At 49.4% G+C, this 21,889-nt stretch overlaps 1 protein-coding gene across 5 annotated transcripts; it reads right to left on the bottom strand.

Moving 5' to 3' along the window:
• Positions 1 to 508: 508 nt before the first annotated feature.
• LOC143766808 (uncharacterized) lies at positions 509 to 5,716 on the bottom strand. 5 transcript variants are annotated; one of them, XR_013213642.1, is made up of 3 exons: positions 3,305 to 5,716; positions 3,020 to 3,103; positions 509 to 2,548 (listed from the first exon to the last, which is right to left on the bottom strand). XR_013213642.1 is itself a non-coding variant. In XM_077254774.1 (3 exons), the coding sequence occupies exons 1-3, from the start codon at positions 3,446 to 3,448 to the stop codon at positions 1,910 to 1,912; spliced, it is 867 nt and encodes a 288-aa protein (XP_077110889.1). In that variant the 5' UTR covers positions 3,449 to 5,710; the 3' UTR covers positions 513 to 1,909. The 5 variants fall into 5 exon arrangements, 3 of the variants coding, with proteins under 3 accessions (XP_077110889.1, XP_077110886.1, XP_077110888.1); XM_077254774.1 differs by having other exon boundaries at positions 513 to 2,548; positions 3,305 to 5,710; XR_013213641.1 differs by having other exon boundaries at positions 511 to 2,548; positions 3,020 to 5,716.
• Between the last annotated feature and the right edge of the window lie 16,173 nt (positions 5,717 to 21,889).

A 21,889-nucleotide genomic window follows, 5' to 3' on the forward strand; every position in this document is an offset into this window, starting at 1 on the left:
ATGCATCTAGATAAGTTCCTTGGGGGGTCTAGTTTCCAAAATGGGGTCACTTGTAGGGGAGCTCCAATGTTTAGGCACACAGGGGCTCTCCAAACGCGACATGGTGTCCGCTAACGATTGGAGCTAATTTTCCATTCAAAAAGTCAAATGGCACGCCTCCCCTTCCGAGCCTTGCCGTGCACCCAAACAGTGGTTTACCCCCACATATGAGGTATCAACGTACTCAGCATAAATTGCCCAACAAATTTTAGGATCCATTTTATCCTGTTGCCCATGTGAAAATGAAAAAATTGAGGCTAAAAGAAATTTTGTGTGAAAAAAAAGTACTTTTTCATTTTTACGGATCAATTTGTGAAGCACCTGAGAGTTTAAAGTGCTCACTATGCTTCTAGATAAGTTCCTTGGGGGGTCTAGTTTCCAAAATGGGGTCACTTGTGGGGGAGCTCCAATGTTTAGGCACACAGGGGCTCTCCAAACGTGACATGGTCTCTGCTAGCGATGGAGATCATTTTTCATTCAAAAAAGCCGGATTACTCACCGGTAATGCTCTTTTAATGAGTCCACGACAGCACCCCACATGAGAGAGAGGGATCCGCCCATAGGAACAGGAAACCTACAGAATAAAAGGAGGCGGTCCCCTCTCCTCCTCAGTTTAGTTTACAGAGTATAAAAAGGGAACCGCAAAAAGCTTTAGTATTAATTCTTATTCAGCAAAATATCTTAAAAACTCTATACAACCATTATTTGTGAATTAAAGAAAGGGCTGTGCGTAATCAGGGAGGGTTGTAAAGGGGTGCTGTCGTGGACTCATTAAAAGAGCATTACCGGTGAGTAATCCGGCTTTTTACCCTTCGCCACGACAGCACCCCACATGAGAGACTTTCAGAGAGTCATTACTCGGGTGGGATTACTGTACTAAGCACAGCTCTACCAAAGGTCAAATCAGAAGATGAAGATAGATCAAGTCTATAATGGTTGTAAAAGGTAGAAGGTTTGTAGACCAAGTTGCGGCCTTACATATTAGATGGATCGGGACATCCGCTTGTTCCGCCCAGGAGGAAGCCATGGCTCGTGTTGAATGCGCTTTAATACCCACTGGAGGAATCTCGCCTTTTGATGTATAGGCCAAGCAGATAGCATCTCTGATCCACCGAGATATGGTAGCTCTCGTGACCCCATGTCCTTTCTTGTGGCCCTGAAAGGAGATAAACAGAGCCCTACTCTCCCTCCATGTCTGACACCTTTCTATATAAGTCAGGATGGCTCTTCTGACATCTAAGGTGTGGAACTTATGTTGTTCAGGGGTTACAGGAGAATCAAAAAAGGAAGGGAGAAATATTTCCTGTGACCTGTGGTAGGTGGATGCTACCTTAGGGAGGTATGAGGGGTCTGGTTTTAGGACTATTCGATCATGGAATATCAGTAAGAATGGTGGGTCTACTGATAGGGCCTGGATGTCGCTAACACGTCTGGCTGAGGTCAGGGCTACCAAGAGGGCTACTTTTTTATGTGAGGACATTTAGAGGTATAGAATCTAGAGGCTCAAATGGGGAGCTGGTTAAGGCTTCTAGCACTAGATTTAAATCCCACGGAGGTAGACGGGGAATATGTACTGGGTTACTGCGTTCACAAGACTTAATGAATCTGGAGACCCATCTATCAGCGGCTATATTATATCCATATAGGGCTCCTAATGCTGATATCTGGACTCTTAAGGTGTTCACTGATAATCCTAATTCTCTACCTTTTTGTAGGAACTCTAGAATAGGTGTTATCGGAACCTGATTAGTGAATGGTACTGTATGAAATTCTAAGAATTTTTTCCAAACTCTGCTATATATCAGGGTGGTAGATCTTTTTCTACTTAGTAGCAGGGTTTTTACTAGCTGTTCTGAAAAACCCCTTGAGCTTAGTAACTGCCGCTCAAGTTCCACGCCGTCAAGTGAAGTCCTTTCACTTGCGGGTGGAAAAACAGCCCCTGGAACAGTAGTTCCCTGTCCAACGGAAGAATCCATGGATCGGATAGACACATGCTTTGGAGGCAGGAGAACCATGGCCTCTTTGGCCAGAAGGGTGCAATGAGGATCACCCTTGCACGTTCCCTCCTGATCTTCCTGATCACTAGCGGAATTAGAGACATTGGAGGAAAGGCGTAAGCCAGTCTGAAGTCCCAAGGATGATGTAGGGAGTCCAGCATGTCTGGATGATCCATGGAGTTCAGGGAAGCGAATCTTTCTACTTGCCTGTTGCCTCTTGTGGCAAATAGATCTATCTGAGGCACTCCCCATGCTCTTGTTATTAGTCTGAACACGGTTCTGTTTAAGGACCATTCTCCCTGGCGCAGCCTGTTTCGACTGAGGTAGTCCGCTTTGGTATTTTCTACTCCTCTGATGTGTAGGGCTGTTAGGGATGTAAGATGAGTCTCTGCAAACTGGAAGATCTCCCCTGCGATGGTCATCAGACTTCCTGACCGTGTACCGCCCTGACGGTTTACATAGGCCACTGTGGTGGAGTTGTCTGAGAAAACTCTTACATCTGCTCCTTGAATCTGTGGAAGAAAATAATTTAAGGCTTTTCCTACTGCTGTTAATTCTTTCCAATTTGACGAACATGATGATTCTGCCTGATTCCAGATATCCTGGACTATGTCATCTTCCATATGTGCACCCCATCCCGTAGGGCTGGCGTCTGTAGTGATTATTTTGGATGGATCTACTATCCACGGTACACCCCCTGAAAGGTGTCCCATATCTAGCCACCAGGCTAGAGATTCTATGACATCTCTAGAGAGAGTTAGTTTACTCTCTAGGTGTCCTTTCCGTCCCTGGGCTGACAGTACTTCGTACTGTAATTGGCGGGTATGGAATTGAGCCCATGGTACAGCCGGGATACATGAGGACAATGATCCTAGTAAGGACATAGCCTTTCTCAGTGTCATGTAGGGGTTTTTTATTGCTTCTGACACCTTTGACTGTATAGTCATTTTCTTTGCATGCGGGAGGAAGCTTTTTTGACTTACGGAGTCTAGCTGGATCCCTAGAAACATTTGAGTAGTGTCTGGATTCAGTCTGGACTTTTCGAAGTTGATAATCCAACCCAACTCCTGCAGGGATGAGATTGTGTTAGACAACCGCAATTTACATTGAGCCACAGAATTCCCTATCACTAAAAAGTCATCCAGGTAGGGTATTATTAAAGTGTCCCGTTGGCGCAGATGAGCCATTACCTCTAACATCACTTTTGTAAAAATGCGGGGGGCCATAGAAAGCCCAAATGGCATTGCTACGTATTGGAAGTGACGAACCTGTCCCTTCAGGATGACCGCTACTCTTAGATACTGCTGGTGTTCGGCATGTATAGGAAGGTGATAGTAAGCATCTTTTAGGTCTATCCCGGCCATGACACACCTAGGAAACAAAAGCTTGATGGTAGAACTAATGGATTCCATTTTGAAAGTGTGGTTACGCAAAAAGGAATTTAGTTTTTTGAGGTTTATGATGGTTCTAAATGAACCATCTGGCTTATTGATCAAGAATAAAGGGGAATAGAACCCCCTCCCTTCTTGATCTCGGGGAACCTCTATCAATACTTTTTTAGATAGAAGCGACAGGATCTCTGATTCCAGAGCTTCTTGTTGTTGTTGACCTCTCGGAGATGTTACAATAAAAGAATCCCAAGGGATCCTATCAAATTCTAATCTCAATCCGTTTCCAATAATGTCCAGAATCCAAGGACTAGATGTTATCAACTTCCATTTATCAAAGAAATATTTTAATCTACCGCCCACTTCATAATTAACGGTACTTATTACGTTTTTGGTTATAGGATCCGGAAAACAGAGCACCTCTTTGTTTTGGATACTTTGCTTCCCAGCGCTCCCTTTGTTCAGTAGGTTTGTTCCTGGTGAAGGGGCGCCTCCTGAAAGCTCTCCTGTAAGAGGGAAGGTACTGGTTAGGGAAGCCTTTCTTCCGCTCTCCTGCCTTATTTAAGAGCTCGTCCAGAGTTTTCCCAAATAGGAACTCACCCTGGCAGGGGATCGCACAAAGTTTTGCCTTGGCCTGTGCGTCCCCTTTCCAATTTTTCAACCAGAGTGCTCGCCGGGCTGTGTTTACTAGGCCGGCTGACCTGGCTGTTAGACGTAGCGAATCCACCGACGCATCGGCTAGAAATGCTACTGCATCTTTCATTAGAGGGATTTTCGACAGAATTGTATTTCTCGAAGCTCCACTCCTAATTTGTTCCTCCAGCTGCTCCGTCCATACTAGCAGTGACCTTGCAGTACAGGTGCTAGATATGGCTGGTCTGAATGCCCCCGTATTAGCCTCCCATGACCTCTTAAGTAAGGCTTCTGCTTTTCGGTCTAATGGATCAGTTAGAGTTCCTGAGTCCTCCACAGGCAAGACCGACTGTTTAGAAGTTGAAGCCACTGCCGCATCAACTTTTGGTATCTTTTGCCAGGAATTAAGTTCCTCGTCACTGAAGGGGTAGCGTCTCTTAGCAGAGGATGGCAAGAATCCTCTTGTATGTTGTTTCTCCCACTCTTTTTTAACCAGCTCCTTAATTGTGGGTATGGCGGGGAAGGACCTTCGTTTCCTTTGTCCTAACCCCGCAAACATGATGTCCTGCGCTGACTTCTTTCCCTTCTCATCTGGGCACCCCATCGTGCTCCTGACGGCTTTAATTAAATTGTCTACACTACTATTTGGTAGACAAAGCCCTCCTTCATATTCCGATGAACTTGGCTGGGACTCCTCTTCATCAGAGGATTTTTGTACTACCTCTGACTCCGAGCTTACTGGAGATCGGGACCTGCTAGGCTGACGGGTACTGGTGCTACTTGTATGCGCCAGACCCTGCATCTCTTCACGAATTATGGCTCTAACGTCGGACGGAGTCATTACGTTTTCTTGCCGTAAGGTCAATATGATGCAGTCTGCACACAATCTCTTAGTATATGAGTCCGGGAGGGGTTGCAAACATAAGGCACATTCTCTGTGTTTGGTTTTATGTGTCCTTTTCTTAGTCTAGAGGAAGGGGATATAGGAGGAACATATATCAGCATATGGGAAGAGACTGTTTTAAAACTCACCCAGTGAAGCTGACAGGTACCGGTTCTGGAGGCGGATTCTTAGCTGAAAGACTTTTCTGTTTGGTGGCAGATCGCTTTTCCTGGGATCGATCTCCACTTTTGGTGCTGCTCCTGGCGCTTGTCTCCTTACTGGGAGACTGCTCTGTTGCAGATAAGTGCGCTACATCGGCCGGTGAAGCCATACTTACACACACCGGCCGACGCTAGCGCTGCACTTTTAAATCTGGCGCCGAATCTCCTGCCTCCCCGGACCCAACCCGGAAGTGCTCCAGCGGCTTCCGGGTTAGACGCGCCGCTCCTCCTTACCATGCGGCGGCTACTGGATAAGAAGCCGGCCGCTGAGCGCGCGCGTCCTCATGGATCCGGGCGGCCCAGCGGCACCGAACCCGGACCATGGCGACGATCAGACGAGGGGGGAGGCTGCAAACAGTGGCTCCCCCGCCGCTGCCTCTGGTACCGCAGCCCCTGCCGTTCCACCAGAGACTGACGCAGGCGGGTGCATGGCCCAGGAATCCTCTTGACTGCAGGTACTTCGGGTTCCCATAGAAACAGGAAACCTAAACTGAGGAGGAGAGGGGACCGCCTCCTTTTATTCTGTAGGTTTCCTGTTCCTATGGGCGGATCCCTCTCTCTCATGTGGGGTGCTGTCGTGGCGAAGGGTAAAAGTCAAATGGCGCTCCTTCCCTTCCGAGCCTTACCATGTGCCCAAACAGTGGTTTACCCCCACATATGAGGTATCGGCGTACTCAGGAGAAATTGTCCAACAAATTTTAGGATCCATTTTATCCTGTTGCCCATGTGAAAATGAAAAAATTGAGGCTAAAATAATTTTTTGGTGAAAAAAAAGTACTGTTTCATTTTTACGGATCAATTTGTGAAGCACCTGGGGGTTTAAAGTGCTCACTATGCTTCTAGATAAGTTCCTTGGGGGGTCTAGTTTCCAAAATGGGGTCACTTGTGGGGGAGCTCCAATGTTTAGGCACACGGGGGCTCTCCAAACGCGACATGGTGTCCGCTAAAGATTGGAGCCAATTTTTCATTCAAAAAGTCAAATGGCGCTCATTTCCTTCCAAGCCCTGCCGTGCGCCCAAACAGTGGTTTACCCCCACATATGAGGTATCAGCGTACTCAGGACAAATTGGACAACATCGTTTGTGGTCCAGTTTCTCCTTTTACCCTTGGAAAAATAAAAAAATTGTTGCTAAAAGATCATTTTTGTGACTAAAAAGTTAAATGTTCATTTTTTCCTTCCATGTTGCTTCTGCTGCTGTGAAACACCTGAAGGGTTAATAAACTTCTTGAATGTGGTTTTGAGCACCTTGAGGGGTGCAGTTTTTAGAATGGTGTCACTTTTGGGTATTTTCAGCCGTATAGAACCCTCAAACTGACTTCAAATGTGAGGTGGTCCCTAAAAAAAATGGTTTTGTAAATTTTGTTGTAAAAATGAGAAATCACTGGTCAAATTTTAACCCTTATAACTTCCTAGCAAAAAAAAAATTTGTTTCCAAAATTGGGCTGATGTAAAGTAGACATGTGGGAAACGTTATTTATTACCTATTTTGTGTCACATAACTCTCTGGTTTAACAGAATAAAAATTCTAAATGTGAAAATTGCGAAATTTTCAAAATTTTTGCCAAATTTCCATTTTTTTCACAAATAAACTCAGAAATTATCGATCTAAATTTACCACTAACATGAAGCCCAATATGTCACGAAAAAACAATCTCAGAATCGCTAGGATCCGTTGAAGCGTTCCTGAGTTATTACCTCATAAAGGGACACTGGTCAGAATTGCAAAAAACGGCAAGGTCATTAAGGCCAAAATAGGCTGGGTCATGAAGGGGTTAACATTAGATATAGAAACATTTCTAATTTTATAAAACTGCATTTTTTTGCATTGAATAACTGTATGCCTTTGCTTGTTTCATTTTATGCATTTCTAAAGTATTGTAAAACTGTAATATGCTGTTGGTGCCTGCTGGCCGGACTGTCGGTTTGGTATGTGGCTCTGTTCCCCCCAGGCCTGCCTCCGGTGTCTGAGGTTTCGGTGTCCCAGACCAGAGATCATAATACCGGCCTTGAATTGTGAAGGACACGGCAGCCGACCCTGAGAAACATCCAAGGTGGGAACGCCCCATCGTGTCGAAGAGAGTCTGCTAGATCCAGGCCTAGCAGACCAGTGCTGGTGGGTTCATGGATGCCAGGAGGGGGTTGGCCTAAAGGAAGGTCTCGTCTTTTCCTGGCGGGTCGGAGAGTTGTCCCGTCGGTTTTTTGGACAGAACATTTCCAAAACAACCAAAATTGAAAAGCAGATCTCTTGGGAGGCAGACGTTAGTCCTCTGTTGCAGAAGCGAAGTACTCTTAAACTGATAGGTGCAGAGTAGGACACACTAGAAAGTTGGCGTGCATGATTGCTCAGGGCACTGGCAGTGTGGACCGGCCACCAGAGAAGGCCTAGACCGAAGCCTGGATATTTTAAGAGCAGGGTCACAGGAGCCTCTGGAAAACATGGAGGCTGCATGAATAGGAAGGTTTCCCCAGGAGACGTCCATATTGCTCAGGGGCAAACTAGGACATATTTGTCCTGTCCTTTCCATTTTTTTTTTTTTTTTTAAAGTAGCCCCCTCACTGCCTGGTAGGATATACCTGTCCTGAAGATCACACATCATTCTTCACAGACCGATGATGAAGATGGGCATGGAATAACCTGGACGCAGACCTTTCGGCGGCTGGCACATAACGGATTCGTCTTCCCTCCCTACCCTATCTGGCTCTGGGGGCGAGAGGGTAGGGGGATTCGTGGCATGGACCATCCTCTGGGGAACCACAAACACTCTTGATGTGTTAGGGCCTTGCCTCGTAGACCACAGATGATACGGTAGTGACAATTCTAGGTGGGAGATTAGAGTGACAATTCCACTGTCACCCTCAAAAGCCGTATCTGAAAAAAAAAATTAAAAAAAGAAAAAGGAAAATCGTTAATAACAAGACCCCCAAAACCTAAGTCAGAAACTGGGCTGGGTGATGCAGACCCATGTCTGCCTCCTACTGACATTAAGCTAAAAAGGATTAGCTTCGTGCCAGTTGGTGGTGTGGCCTCCTCTACAGGGAAATACCTAAATTTTTTTTTTGCATAGCATAAGCAGCATACACTCATATTTTTTTGTGTACCCCAATGAAGCATTAGCCCCCCCCCCCACATCAACCAGATGGCCACACAGCATAACCTCGCTCCCCCAGTCAGAAACCTCCACCTCACATTAACCAGCGGGCCACACAGCATAACCTCGCTCCCCCAGTCATAAACATCCACCTCACATTAACCAGCGGACCCCACAGGATAAATCCAAAGCCCACCAGACATTCCCTCCCCTCAAGCGTAAATCCAAATATGATGCCCCCTGCCCCAACCATAAATCCCATCAGACACCCCCTCCAATCGAACGCCACCCCAGCTTAAACTCTCATCGGACGTCCAACCCCCACAAACCCCCATCGGACGTCCAACCCCCATCGGACGTCCAACCCCCACCAGACGCGGAACCACCCACCCAGCACAAACCCCCAGATGCAGACCCCCCACCCCGCACAAACCCCATCAGACGTGGACCCCCCACCCAGCACACACCCTCTTCGATGTCCACCCCCCACCCAGCTTAAACCCTCTTCAGCCCCCCCCAAACCCAACCCATAAGCAGGTCGTCCCCCAATAAAAGGGATCCCCCAGTAAGCAGCAGGTCACCCCCCAATAAAAGGGTTCCATCTGTAAGCAGCAGGTCGTCCCCAAATCCCACCACAGGATCCCCCCCAATAGCCAGCAGCAGGTCGCCTCCCCACATTCATCGACAAGCAGGTCGCACCCCACAAGCAGGTCGCCCTCAAATCTCACCACAGGGGTCCCCCAAATAGTCTGCAGCAGGTCACCCCTCACATGCAGGTTGCCTCCCCACATCCCACCACAAGCAGGTCACCCCCACATCCCACCACAGGGGTCCCCCAATAGCTTGCAGCAGGTCTCCCACCACATCCACCACAAGGGTCCCCCCCAATAGACAGCAGGTCACGCCCTCCCAAAACCTGACCACAAGCATGTCGCCCTCAAACCCCACCACCAGGGTCTCCCCAATAGCCAGCAGCAGGTCGCCCCCACTAAAAGGGGTCCACCCCGTAAGCAGCACGTCACCTCCAAACCCCACCACAGGGGTCCCCCTCAATAGCCAGCAGGTCACCCCCAAACCCCACCACAGGGGCCCATCAATAGCCAGCAGCAGGTCACCCCTCCACAAGCAGGTCGCCCCCATTAAAAGGAGTCCAGCAACAAGCAGGTCGCCTCCCCAAACCCAACCATAAGCAGGTCACCCTCACTAAAAGGGGTCCTCCGCATGCAGGTCGCCCCCAAAAAGCACCACAGGGGTCCCACCATAGGGGTCACTCCAATAGCCAGCAGCAGGTCTCCCACCCCAAACAGGTCACCCGATAAGCAGCAGGTCACCCCTAAATCCCACCACAAGGGTCCCCCCAATTGCCAGCAGCAGGTCACCCCCCCACAAGCAGGTCGCCCCCCCACTAAAATGGGTCACCCCCAATAGCATGCAGCAGGTTGCCCCCCCACAAGCAGGTCAGGGGTCCCCCAATAGCCTGCAGCCCCCCTCACACAAGCAGGTCGCCTACCACAGAAGTCCACCACAACAGCCAGCAGCAGTCCCCCCCCCCACAAAATCCCACAATAGCCAGCAGCAGCAGGTTCCCCCAAAATCCCACCACAGGGGTCCCCCACAATAGCCAGCATTGGGTGCCCCCCCAAATCCCACCACAGGGGTCCCCCACAACAGCCAGTAGCAGCCCCCACCAAAATTCCACCATAGGGGTTCCCCCCAAAAATCCCACCACAGGTGTCCCCCACAACAGCCAGCTGCAGCAGTCCCCCAAAAAATCCCGCCACAGGGGTCCCCCATAACAGCCAGCAGCAGGTCCCCCAAATCACACCACAAGGGTCCCCCACAATAGCCAGCAGCAGCGGAGCCCCCCCAAATCCCACCGCAGGGGTCCCCCACAATAGCCAGCAGCAGCAGAGCCCCCCAAAATCCCACTGCAGGGGTCCCCCACAATAGCCAGCAGCAGCGGAGCCCCCCAAAATCCCACCACAGGGCCTCCCCCCAATAGCGACCAGCAAGTAGCATTTTTCACCCTGAAACCACCAACCTCCATGGTGTCCACAAGCTGTCATGCTGCTTTCCTTTGCCGCCTTGGTAGAAAGAGAATACGCCCATGATGTGAACTCAGAACACGCCCCCTCCCGATAGGACACGCCCCTAGAAATGACGTCACACCTGGAAGGAGCCCATACACTCTAGCATTTACCCAGACAGGAGGGGGCTGTGGATGTTTGGGCGGATTCCGAGGATTTTGTGCAGGATTTGGAGGGTTTTGGGGTCATTCTCCATAGTCACAGATCAGGTAGGTGGGGGTCTGCCTGTGGAGAAGGGGTGATGCTTGCATGGGGCTGCATGTGCATGCTGGAAGGGGGGTCTGCTGGGAGAGATGCTGCTTGCATGGGACTGTGTGCTGGAGGGGCTGCCTGGGGAAGGGGGTCATGTTGCATGCGTGCAGGGGGGTCTACCTGCAGAATGGGCTGATGTTCCTCGCATGGGTCTGTGTGGTGTGGGGGGCTGATGTCACGTGCGGTGGGGGGTGCAGGGCAGTATAGTGCTGTGTGTGGGGGCGAACAGGGGGGGCATGAATGATGATGGAGATCTGAGGGACTGATATTACTTAGCATGAGAATCTCTGCCTGATGGTGAGGAGTCGGTCCTGTTTGTTTTAGGTTTTTTTTTTGTTTTTTTTATGTAATACGTTTTCTCATTAATATTATTGGTCACACATGACGTCAGGTTGATGACTGACCTGTGACCTCTGCCTGACACCAATGTCTCCAGGTCCCTGGCTTTATTCTCCCCTCGCACGCTGTGCTGGTCAGTATTAGCCCGGTGGCCACTGGTGTCGGCCACTACTTGCGCTTTCTGCATGATTTTTTTTTCTGTTTTATTCTAGGTAATGTGACTTTTCCCCATCCTGTGCCCCCCAGAGCAGTGACCTCCCTGCAGATGTCATCTCATCACTGGACTTCTCTTCACCAAGTGGAATGCTGGAGCCCCCACAATCCATGTGAGGACCCAAAGGGCTGACATTGTGTGCGTCTGATAATGTCATATATATGAGTATTATTCAGACAAAAACCTCCCTTCCTCTCCATTTATATTGTATTGCTAGGGTCTGTCTCCCCATCCGGTCCACTCCTCTCCTCTGTCTTCCTGTCCGGTCCGCTCCTCTCCTCTGTCTCCCTGACCACTCCTCTCCTCTGTCTTCCTGTCCAGTCCGGTCCGCTCCTCTCCTCTGTCTCCCCGACCACTCCTCTCCTCTGTCTCCCTGTCCAGTCCGGTCCGCTCCTCTCCTCTGTCTCCCCGTCCGTTCCACTCCTCTCCTCTGTCTCCCTGTCCAGTCCGTTCCGCTCCTCTCCTCTGTCTCCCCGTCCGTTCCACTCCTCTCCTCTGTCTCCCTGTCCAGTCCGTTCCGCTCCTCTCCTCTGTCTCCCCGTCCGTTCCACTCCTCTCCTCTGTCTCCCTGTCCAGTCCGGTCTGCTCCTCTCCTCTGTCTCCCCGACCACTCCTCTCCTCTGTCTCCCCGACCACTCCTCTCCTCTGTCTCCCCGACCACTCCTCTCCTCTGTCTCCCTGTCCAGTCCGTTCCGCTCCTCTCCTCTGTCTCCCTGTCCAGTCCGTTCCGCTCCTCTTCTCTGTCTCCCTGTCCAGTCCGTTCCGCTCCTCTCCTCTGTCTCCCTGTCCAGTCCGTTCCGCTCCTCTCCTCTGTCTCCCTGTCCAGTCCGTTCCGCTCCTCTCCTCTGTCTCCCTGTCCAGTCCGTTCCGCTCCTCTCCTCTGTCTCCCTGTCCAGTCCGTTCCGCTCCTCTCCTCTGTCTCCCTGTCCAGTCCGTTCCGCTCCTCTCCTCTGTCTCCCTGTCCAGTCCGTTCCGCTCCTCTCCTCTGTCTCCCTGTCCAGTCCGTTCCGCTCCTCTCCTCTGTCTCCCTGTCCAGTCCGTTCCGCTCCTCTCCTCTGTCTCCCTGTCCAGTCCGTTCCGCTCCTCTCCTCTGTCTCCCTGTCCAGTCCGTTCCGCTCTTCTCCTCTGTCTCCCTGTCCAGTCCGTTCCGCTCCTCTCCTCTGTCTCCCTGTCCAGTCCGTTCCGCTCCTCTCCTCTGTCTCCCTGTCCAGTCCGTTCCGCTCCTCTCCTCTGTCTCCCTGTCCAGTCCGTTCCGCTCCTCTCCTCTGTCTCCCTGTCCAGTCCGTTCCGCTCCTCTCCTCTGTCTCCCTGTCCAGTCCGTTCCGCTCCTCTCCTCTGTCTCCCTGTCCAGTCCGTTCCGCTCCTCTCCTCTGTCTCCCTGTCCAGTCCGTTCCGCTCCTCTCCTCTGTCTCCCTGTCCAGTCCGTTCCGCTCCTCTCCTCTCTCCTCTGTCTCGTCTCCCCATGATATGGAAATTTGGGTTGGATAAATTTATCCCTGTGTGTGCTGCGGCCGCTCCCAATAAGACTGAGTATTTTGAGCGCTCAAGGAATGAGACTGCAACATCATTGTGTCAATAACATTCCATCAATACTGATACTTTATTGTACATACATTGTTTTTATGATAGCATATTGAAAGGAGTGGTTAGGGGTTGTTAGGGGTGGTTAGTTAATTACCATATTGTCTAGCTCCTCTGTCATTGGTTATCTAAACATATATGGAATATTATGATTAATGCACATATGACTGCTGATTAAGCAACTAAACCTGAGCTCTGCATCTAGGGCAAAGTTGAGACATTTGATCAGCAGTTAATGCATTAGACACTGTTTCGCTTTTGGGATGGAAAACCCCATACAATCTGTCTTGCTTATATAAGTTCATGTCAGCCATTTTAAACCATTGATTATAATGTATATATTAGCTGTGAGTATATGTGTATATATAATTATAGAGGAGTATACATGCAAGTGAGATCTACATGATATATATATTTCTATCACAAGCCCCCCTTAGATATCACTTGCCCTAATCCTAGCCTCCTGTTCCAAAGCGCTGCAACTCTTTTGTGCTGTCGGTGAACTGACACAAGCCTAATGCCTGCTCCCCACTCCGTACAGACTTTTCGCAAATGGGCGGTCAGGAGATCTGTCCCTAACGGGGGTTCGTTGCAATCAGTCCCTTAATCAATAGCATGTGTAGTGAGCGATGTGTAGTCTTTATCAGGTAGGTCATCTATTCGGTCAGGCCACAACATCATTCTGGCTTGGATGTCATCTTCTGGTAGGGGAGCTTTCTTGCAATGCGATGAGTGGATCCAAGTGGGTCTTTCCTCCAGTTTCACAGAGGTTGGTGTCATCAGCAGCACTTGGACAGGACCATCAGATCTGGGATCGAGTGTTGTTCTCCTTACAAACTTTTTCACCAACACCCAGTCTCCTGGCTTCTAGAAGTGCGTACTGGACACTGAATCTGGATCTGGCAATGATGAAAAAAACTCGAGAATGGATGTTAGCAAGTTTCTTGGTGAGTTCAATTACATAAGCAGACAAAATATCATATTGCATAATCAGCTGCTGAGGGAAAGGATACCCCTAACCTGGGACTAGACCCAAACAAAATTTCATATGGCGACAGCTTTTCTGGGCCTCTGGGAGTGTGCCTAACACTGAGTAGTGTGATTGGGAGTGTGTAGGCCGAAGTCTGACCCTACTGCTGACTGGATCTCTCGTGTGAGACTTGCTGTGAATGCGGGTCCCTGGTCACTCTCTATCACTTCTGAGCCCCCATAGCTGCATATCTTGTCTCTGAGAGTAGCTTCTTTGCTGACTGGTTCCTCACTGGGAAAGCTTCTGGCCATCCTGAGAACACGACCACAAGGGCATATTCGAAACCTCCACTTGGCGGCATCTGGATGTGGTCTATCTGGATCCTCTGGAAGGGGTACAGTGGTCTGGCAAGACGATGTTTGGGAACTTTCTCCATTCTTCCAGGGTTGCATTTGCTGCAGGTCAGACAGCTGCTAGTGAACTTGGCTGTTAGGGTGGGGATCCCTGGAGAGAACCAGTAAGCACCAATCAGATCATTCATCTGTGTCTTTGATATGTGTGTGGGCCCATGTGCCCACTGAACCACCATAGGGTACATGCTTTGGGGTAAACAGGGTTTGTAGTCCATTGAGTATACCCTTTCTTCTTCATGTGTCGCTTCCGCATCCAGCATTCCTTCTTGTCCTTTGGGGCTTGCTTCTGCAGCTTTTTTAGCTGATCCCAGGACGTCATCTTGTCAGGTTTCCTGTCTTCAGCCGTCCTGTAGTAGCCGTCCAGCTCTACGACCTCTCCCACTTTTCCATATTGTCTTCCCTAGACTGCTTCTTTGGCTGCCATATCCGCCATGTTGTTGCCTCGTGCCTCTACTGTGTTTGGTTTTCCATGCGTTTTGACTTTTAGTACTGCCACCACTTTTGGAAGTTGAATTGCGTTCAGCAGGTCCTTAATGGCTCCATGATGCTTCACGGTTGTTCCGCTTGCTGTGATGAAGTCCCTTGCAGCCCAGATGGGTCCGAAGTTGTGTGCTATGCCATGCGAGTACCTCGAATCGGTATACATTTTCGCCGTCTTGTCCTCTGCCATCTGGTAGGCCTTCGTCAGCGCTATCAGTTCTGCTTCCTGGGCTGACAGACTAGGCGGCAGACATCTGGACCACAGGATCTCTTGATTGCTGGTCACTGCACATCCCGTGTGGAATCTTCCTGTTGCATGATGCTGAAGCAAACATGGTCATCCGTCCGGAGCAAATTCAGATGCAGAAGGTATCATGCAGATTTTGATCAGACTTTTTATCTGAGGGTCCATATCTGTATCCCCCCTTGGGAGTGGGAGTAGAGTGGACGGGCTGAGGACTGTGCATCTGGAGATGGCGACATTGTCGGGCAGGAGTAGAGGGCACTGGAGGCGAAGATGCCTGGCGGTGGAGAGATGATTTGGCTGGGTTTAGTTGAGGATTGCTGAGATGTCATGCGGAGCCAGGATTTCCAATGGTTTTTCCAATGTTGTCAGTAGTCCTGTCCAGGAGAGCGTGTGCTGCAACTGCTACTCTCATGCGGGAAGAAGAGGCTCCCCTTGCATCTGGATCCAGGCGAGCTGAAAAGTAGTCCGAAAGTCTCTGCTTTCCCCCCTGAAGCTGCGTCAGGACTCCAGTAGCAAGGCCTTCTTTTTTCATCAAGTAGAGGCGGAATGGCTTCTTGTAGTCAGGTAGGCCTAGTGCTGGAGCTGAGACTACAGAGTCTTTTAGCTTCTTGAACGAACTGAAGGCCACATCTGTTAGCAGGAACGGGGTTGCATTAACGCAGTCATACAGAGGTTGCATTAGGACTGAGGCATCAGGGATCCAGGCTCTGCAATACGAAACTAGACCAAGGAAGGCCTGTAGCACCTTTGGAGTTGTTGGAGGAACCATCTTCTCCACTGTGGTCTTCCGGTCATCTGTCAGGTGTTTCGCCTGGTGAGCAATACAGTGTCTCTGGAATGTAACTTGCTTCAGACACCACTGGACTTTGTTCTTTGAGATCTTGAAGTGCTGCTCTGCCAGGTAGAGTAGGAGATACAAGGAATGGGCTTTACGCTTGTCAAAGTCAATTGCACAAAGGAGTAGATTGTCCACGTATTGTAGCAGGGTTACTTCTGCATGTTCTGTGACCCAGTTGGTGGGGACTGTGGACATTTGGTGAACTGTGAAGGGCTGTTCTGGGCCCACTGTGACATCACTGTCCATGTGTGGTGTCCCCCCTGGTGCATTAAGGCAAACAGGAACTGGTCTTCCGGATGAAGGGGAACACTGGAGAAAACATTAGCCAGGTCGGTCACTGTGAACACTTTTGCTGTGGCAGGCACATTTGAGAGCAGAGTGTGCGGATTCGGCACAATTGGAGTTTCAAACACCGTGATGTCATTCACAGCTCTCAGGTTATGTACCATTCTGAACTTGTCTGGCTCTCCTTTTACAGTCTTTTTTTCTTGACTGGGAAAGCAGAGGATTGCAAGGCGATGTGCAAGGAACGATGATTCCTATTTCCAGGTAGACCTTCAGTGGGTCAGAGGCAGCTTGACTCTAGGCCTGGCCTGGGCCTTACGAGGGTACGGGTTACATGGCTTGAGTGACACCCGTACTGGGGTAACTTGAGGTTTTCTCACGTGCTGAGGTCCCTTAGACCATAGACTTTCTGGTACTACATCCAGTACCTCCTTGGGTAGGCCTCATCGGTTGTTTAACGTTCTTGTAGGGCCGCCAGCATGACTCTTCTTGGGTCAGGGATGAAGAAAGTGTCACTGTCCCATATTCCTGGAACACTGTGGTTGCCTTCAGCTTCTGCAATAGGTTTGCTCCCAGCAGGTTGAGTGGAAGGTCCTTGACACCACAAACTGGGACAGGATAGAGTGTCCTGGCTGAGTGCACACGCTCAGTTGCTTTGTAAGCTGAGAATGTCTGACTTGACGATCAATGCCCATGCGAGGCACAGAGGATTCTGATAGGCAGGTGGGATCAGCGAGTTCCACAGGTCTCATCACACTTCTGGCTGCACCAGTGTGCAGAAGAAAAGATCTGACAACGCCATCCACTTTAAGGGTAATTTGAGGTATTGGTCTTGCAGATGAGGTTTTACATGTCAGGAGCATAGTGTCTTGCGGACCTGGCTTGCTTGCCTCTGTCCTATGGACGGGGTACTTCACTGCTTTCTGCACATCTTCCTTGACCTGTTTCTTTGAACCAACTCTTGGGTTGCATGGGTCCAGTCTCTTCGGGGGCGTGGGTGCTTTGCACTGGTTCTGGAAATGGCCAAACTTGCCACAGATGTAACACTTGACACTTCTTCTGTCTTCGTAGGGTGGTTGCGCTTCCAGGTTAGTGGTCACCATGAGAGGGGCTGTCTTCTGCACCCCTGGTTGGGACTCAATCCGTTTGGCTACTGTGGACAACGGCATGATGGGTACTGTAGCGGCAGCGGGATCTGGCCTGCTGATTATAGCTGCGGTGGTAAGATGGGGCCTGCAGGTGTGTCAGTGATGAGGCCCGGGGGTGCCACGAGACCGGCGGCTGCATCCAACCCAAAGTCTTGGGGCATTACAGGGGCTGCGGCTGCATCTGCCATCACTTCTTCCCTCTGTTCTGACATAGCTCCTCCCCTTTGCTAACCTTATTGAGGTCAGTGTCTCCTCTCTGGAGTCTGCAGCGGTTCTTCTGGTGTGTCACTCGGCACTTTGCAGCTTCTTCACCTCTGGCTCCCCTTCTGGTGTTCTCGGCAGCACGGCACCCATTTCCTTCTTTGCGCTCTTTATGGTGCTATAATGGCGGCAGTTTTGGTGACAATTGGCAATAAACAGTCTCCTAGGCGCACATAAAACATTTTGATGGGTCAGTCCACTGCTATTGACCTGTTCTCAGGCCTAGCCACTATCAGTGGTTTCCTGGCTATCTCAGTCCATGCACAAAGGACTGTGCCAACATTTGCCTGTGTATCTGGTCATGAATGGTGAAGCCTAAGTCTTGGAATACTTGCATTACTCTGCCATGAAACTTCTTTACAGACTCTGTCTTTTCTTGGCTTATGTAAGCTGAGGGATCGTCCTGCCAATCTGCCTTTGGCCCACTCTCTGAGCTGTTCAGTTAGCTGTGGCCCTGACTCCCAAGCGTGTACATCTAATTCTGCTGGAAGTTTGAATTGTTCCTTCATGATTGGCTAGAGTGCATCTCCTGCTTCTATTTCCATTTATGGCCCAGAGATCATTCCAGGTGGCTGCATATGTTCGCTGGTTCTGCTACATTGTTCGGTAAAATGGCATGGGATGCATCCCTGGGTCTGGAAGATTTGTCATCTGACTTGAAGTGCAGTGCACATAGTGTCATGGTGGTGCCTCTATCTGCCCCTGCTTTCTTGGTGCCTGTGGGTTTCTTTCCCTAGTACTGGGCAGCATGTATGATGTTCCCTCGTCATCTTCATCAGAGGAATAGTTGTGATAGCTTGTACTGGGGTCATACACTGGCTAATTTTGGACTTAGATGTTGCTTTTTTTTATGTGAGGATGTCTCCCCCCTTGCTGAAGCTGTGATGGATTAGGCTTATAGTTCTGTGTTGGTGTGAATGTAGGCAGCTCTGACCGATGCTGAAGTAAGTTGTACATTATCAGCATATGATGATGTCAGTACTCCCCCCTCTGCACCCAGGGCTGAGCTGTCTGCTGCCTGATGTGTCTGGGGGCTGCCCACTGCAGGGGGGGATTTTCACCTTCTTTCCCCGATATCACAACTGGCAATGGCTGGACTGTGCCAGGGGCATAGAAGGGGAACCTTGTGCTGTAAGCACCACATTGTTTGAATTGGGCGTTGGCCCAGCAAGGAAGAGGAAGAAGGGGGAGGGGTTGATGAGTGAGAAAAAAGGAATAGAAGGAGGGGAGAGAGAAATGTGGAGATGAGTGAAGGAGGAAAGAGGCGCGGAGAAGAAGAATGAGGAGATAGAGGGAGACAGAAAGGCGTGGTGAAGAGAAACTGGGAGAACCAGGGTGTGCAGAAGGAGGTGGAGACGGGAGGCGTGGAAGAGAGAGAGAGGAGAAGAGAGGAGTGGAGATGGGTGTGGACAAGGAAGAGAAGGAGGAGATAGGTGTGGTGGGGGAGTGGAGAAGGAGGAGAAAGAGAGAGGGTGAGGCGAAGAGGGAGGAGAAGATGGAAGGTGTGGAGGAGAGAGAGGGAGAGAGAAGAGAAAAGTGTGGAGAGAGAGAAGAATGAGGAGAGAAAGAGAGTGACAGAGAAAAAGGAGGATAGAGAGGAACGAGAACAATAGAGTGGAGCAATGATGCCTTCTCCCTGTAGGGAGGGACGGGGCACCCCACATACTGTGCAAAAATAACTACCTATACCATGGATTCTGCTAAAAGCAGACTGCACTGATCCGATATCTCCCGCCTTATACACACAAAAAAACACTTCCTGGTTTGCTCACATATCTCTCTGCACCACCTAAACGATGTAAGCTCTGCTGCGACTTCATACCATGTATTAGTATTCAGCAATCTAACATCAGCTAACTTCCCTTATTTTCCTTTCTATGTCATGCCATTCTGCAGCTTGAAATCTGCCATTCTTATGAATTTCACATACTTTATACCTTCCAAAATTCTTCACATACTTAACACCTTCGTGTTCTGCCACTATCTGGGGGGCCGTTTTCTCTCCAGGAAATAAAAAAGACCCTCCTGCTGCTTGGCCACTTTACTCCCCATGGCAAAAACAAAAAAATGAAAAAAAAAAACACAAAAAGGAAAAAAAGAAAACCACACTAAAAAACTTCTAAAAATTAGTATATAAAAACTCAAAAAAGAAACAATACCATCAAAAACCTGGTACACGATCAAAAACTCAAAATTTTGATACAAAAGAAAAAAGTTTTTTCTGCGCTCAACGCAGTCAGAGACACACACTTCCCCTTTTCTTATGCTATTGTATCCAATGTCACTAAAATCACGTATTGAAAACACGTATGCCGCATCAAAAATTATAGATACAATTTGTTTCACTTCTTCACAAATAGCTACACATAGCCAGCATTGTAGAAACAGCCAGGGGAAAAAAACAGATGTGACAGTGTGATTTACAATACATATATCTCTGCTTGCATCTGGAAAAGAGGAAGCTAAAAAAGAAACGAGGAGAGGAAAAAAACCAAAAAACTTTCTTTTCAATTGTATGCTTTTAAAGCAGCAATACATGAATCAAACCAAACAGATACAGATAGACAATCCGGGAGATGCCCTTTTTTATTCTGTGACATGTGCAGGCCGTTCTGGGAACAGACAACTATCAATCGCACTGGCATGCATATGCCGGGTTCTACGACCTTCCTCTCCGGTCGTCCTGACTGGATCGCCGGCACTACGGGAATCTGTGGCAGCCCTCAAAGCTATCACCATCCGAGCCTGGAACCTGGAGCCACCTGCTCCGGAACTACCTGTTCCTCCTATTGCACGGGAATCTGTGATAGCTTATCCAGCTATTTGACCTCCTGCGGTCTGTTACCCAGCCACCACAAACAAAAGTCACTGTTCCTTCCTTCTCCCGGATTTTACACAAACACAGAACACATACACGGCACACAGCAGACACCTCCCAGGGTTTGGATTCAGGCTTCGGACTTTTTACACTACCTGGAAAATGCGGTGGTGACCACACCTGACCGGCTAAAGGTATAGACCCGGACTGGGCACAGGGGACTTTCAGGTAAGATGATAACATTTTCTTACCTTACTTATGGAGCTGCGCAGTCTCCGTCCCATGAACCAAGGCCATGGCCAACACCTCCGTCTCTCTGGTCAGCAGGGTTCCCTGCCATGATATTTTGGTCCAGCCCCACGTTGGGCGCCATTTGATATGGAAATTTGGGTTAGATAAATTTATCCCTGTGTGTGCTGCGGCCGCTCCCAATAAGGCTGAGTATTTTGAGCGCTCAAGGAATGAGACTGCAACATCATTGTGTCAATAACATTCCATCAGTACTGATACTTTTATTGTACATACATTGTTTTTATGATAGCATATAGAAAGGAGTGGTTAGGGGTTGTTAGGGGTGGTTAGTTAATTACCATATTGTCTAGCTCCTCTGTCATTGGTTATCTAAACATATATGGAATATTATGATTAATGCACATATGACTGCTGATTAAGCAACTAAACCTGAGCTCTGCATGTAGGACAAATTTGAGACATTTGATCAGCAGTTAATGCATTAGACACTGTTCCGCTTTTGGGATGGAAAACCCCATACAATCTGTCTTGCTTATATAAGTTCATGTCAGCCATTTTAAACCATTGATTATAATGTATATATTAGCTGTGAGTATATGAGTGTATATATAATTATGGAGGAGTATACATGTAAGTGAGATCTACATAGAAATATATAAATTATCACACCCGTCCGCTCGGCTCCTCTCCTCTGTCTCCCCGTCCGCTCGGCTCCTCTCCTCTCCTCTGTCTCCCCGTCCGCTCCTCTCCTCTGTCTCCCCGTCCGCTCTGCTCCTCTCCTCTGTCTCCCCGTCCGCCACGCTCCGCTCCTCTGTCTCGTCGCCCCGTCCGGTCCTTCCCTTATAGTGTATTCAACGAGAGAGGAATTTTATGTTAAAGAGAACCTGTCACCCCAAAATCGATGGTGAGCTAAGCCCACCGCCATCAGGTGCTTATCTCCAGCATTCTGTAATGCTGTAGATAAGCCCCGGATGTATCCTGAAAGATGAGAAATAGGTGATAGTATACTCACGCGGGTGGTCCTATCTGATGCGCGTCGTGGTCCGGTCCTGGGCCTCCCATCTTGATAGGATGACGTCCTCTTTTAGTCTTCGCGGTGTGCAGGTGCCGGGAAAGCTCAGAGAGGCCTGGGGCCTGCACACTGCAGTACTTTGCGCTGGAGCCGCAGCGTGAAGGCAAGAAGAGGACGTCATCTGATGAAGATAGGAGGCCCCGGACCGGACTGCGATGCCCATCGGACAGGACCGGGACTGTTCCTGGGTGAGTATAATATAATCTCTTTCTCTGATCGCCCATGACGGCACCACGGAGAGAGGGGATCCGCCCACCAAGGACAGGAAACCTACGGATAAAAAGGCGGTACCACTCTCCTGCATCAGTTGGTTTCCTGTCCTTGATGGGAGACCTACGGACTTACCAGTTCGATGTTGGAATTCCGGGGCCAACCAGTCCG

This window comes from Ranitomeya variabilis, chromosome 4, assembly GCF_051348905.1.
Source record: "Ranitomeya variabilis isolate aRanVar5 chromosome 4, aRanVar5.hap1, whole genome shotgun sequence".
NCBI classification, from domain to species: Eukaryota; Metazoa; Chordata; class Amphibia; order Anura; family Dendrobatidae; genus Ranitomeya; species Ranitomeya variabilis.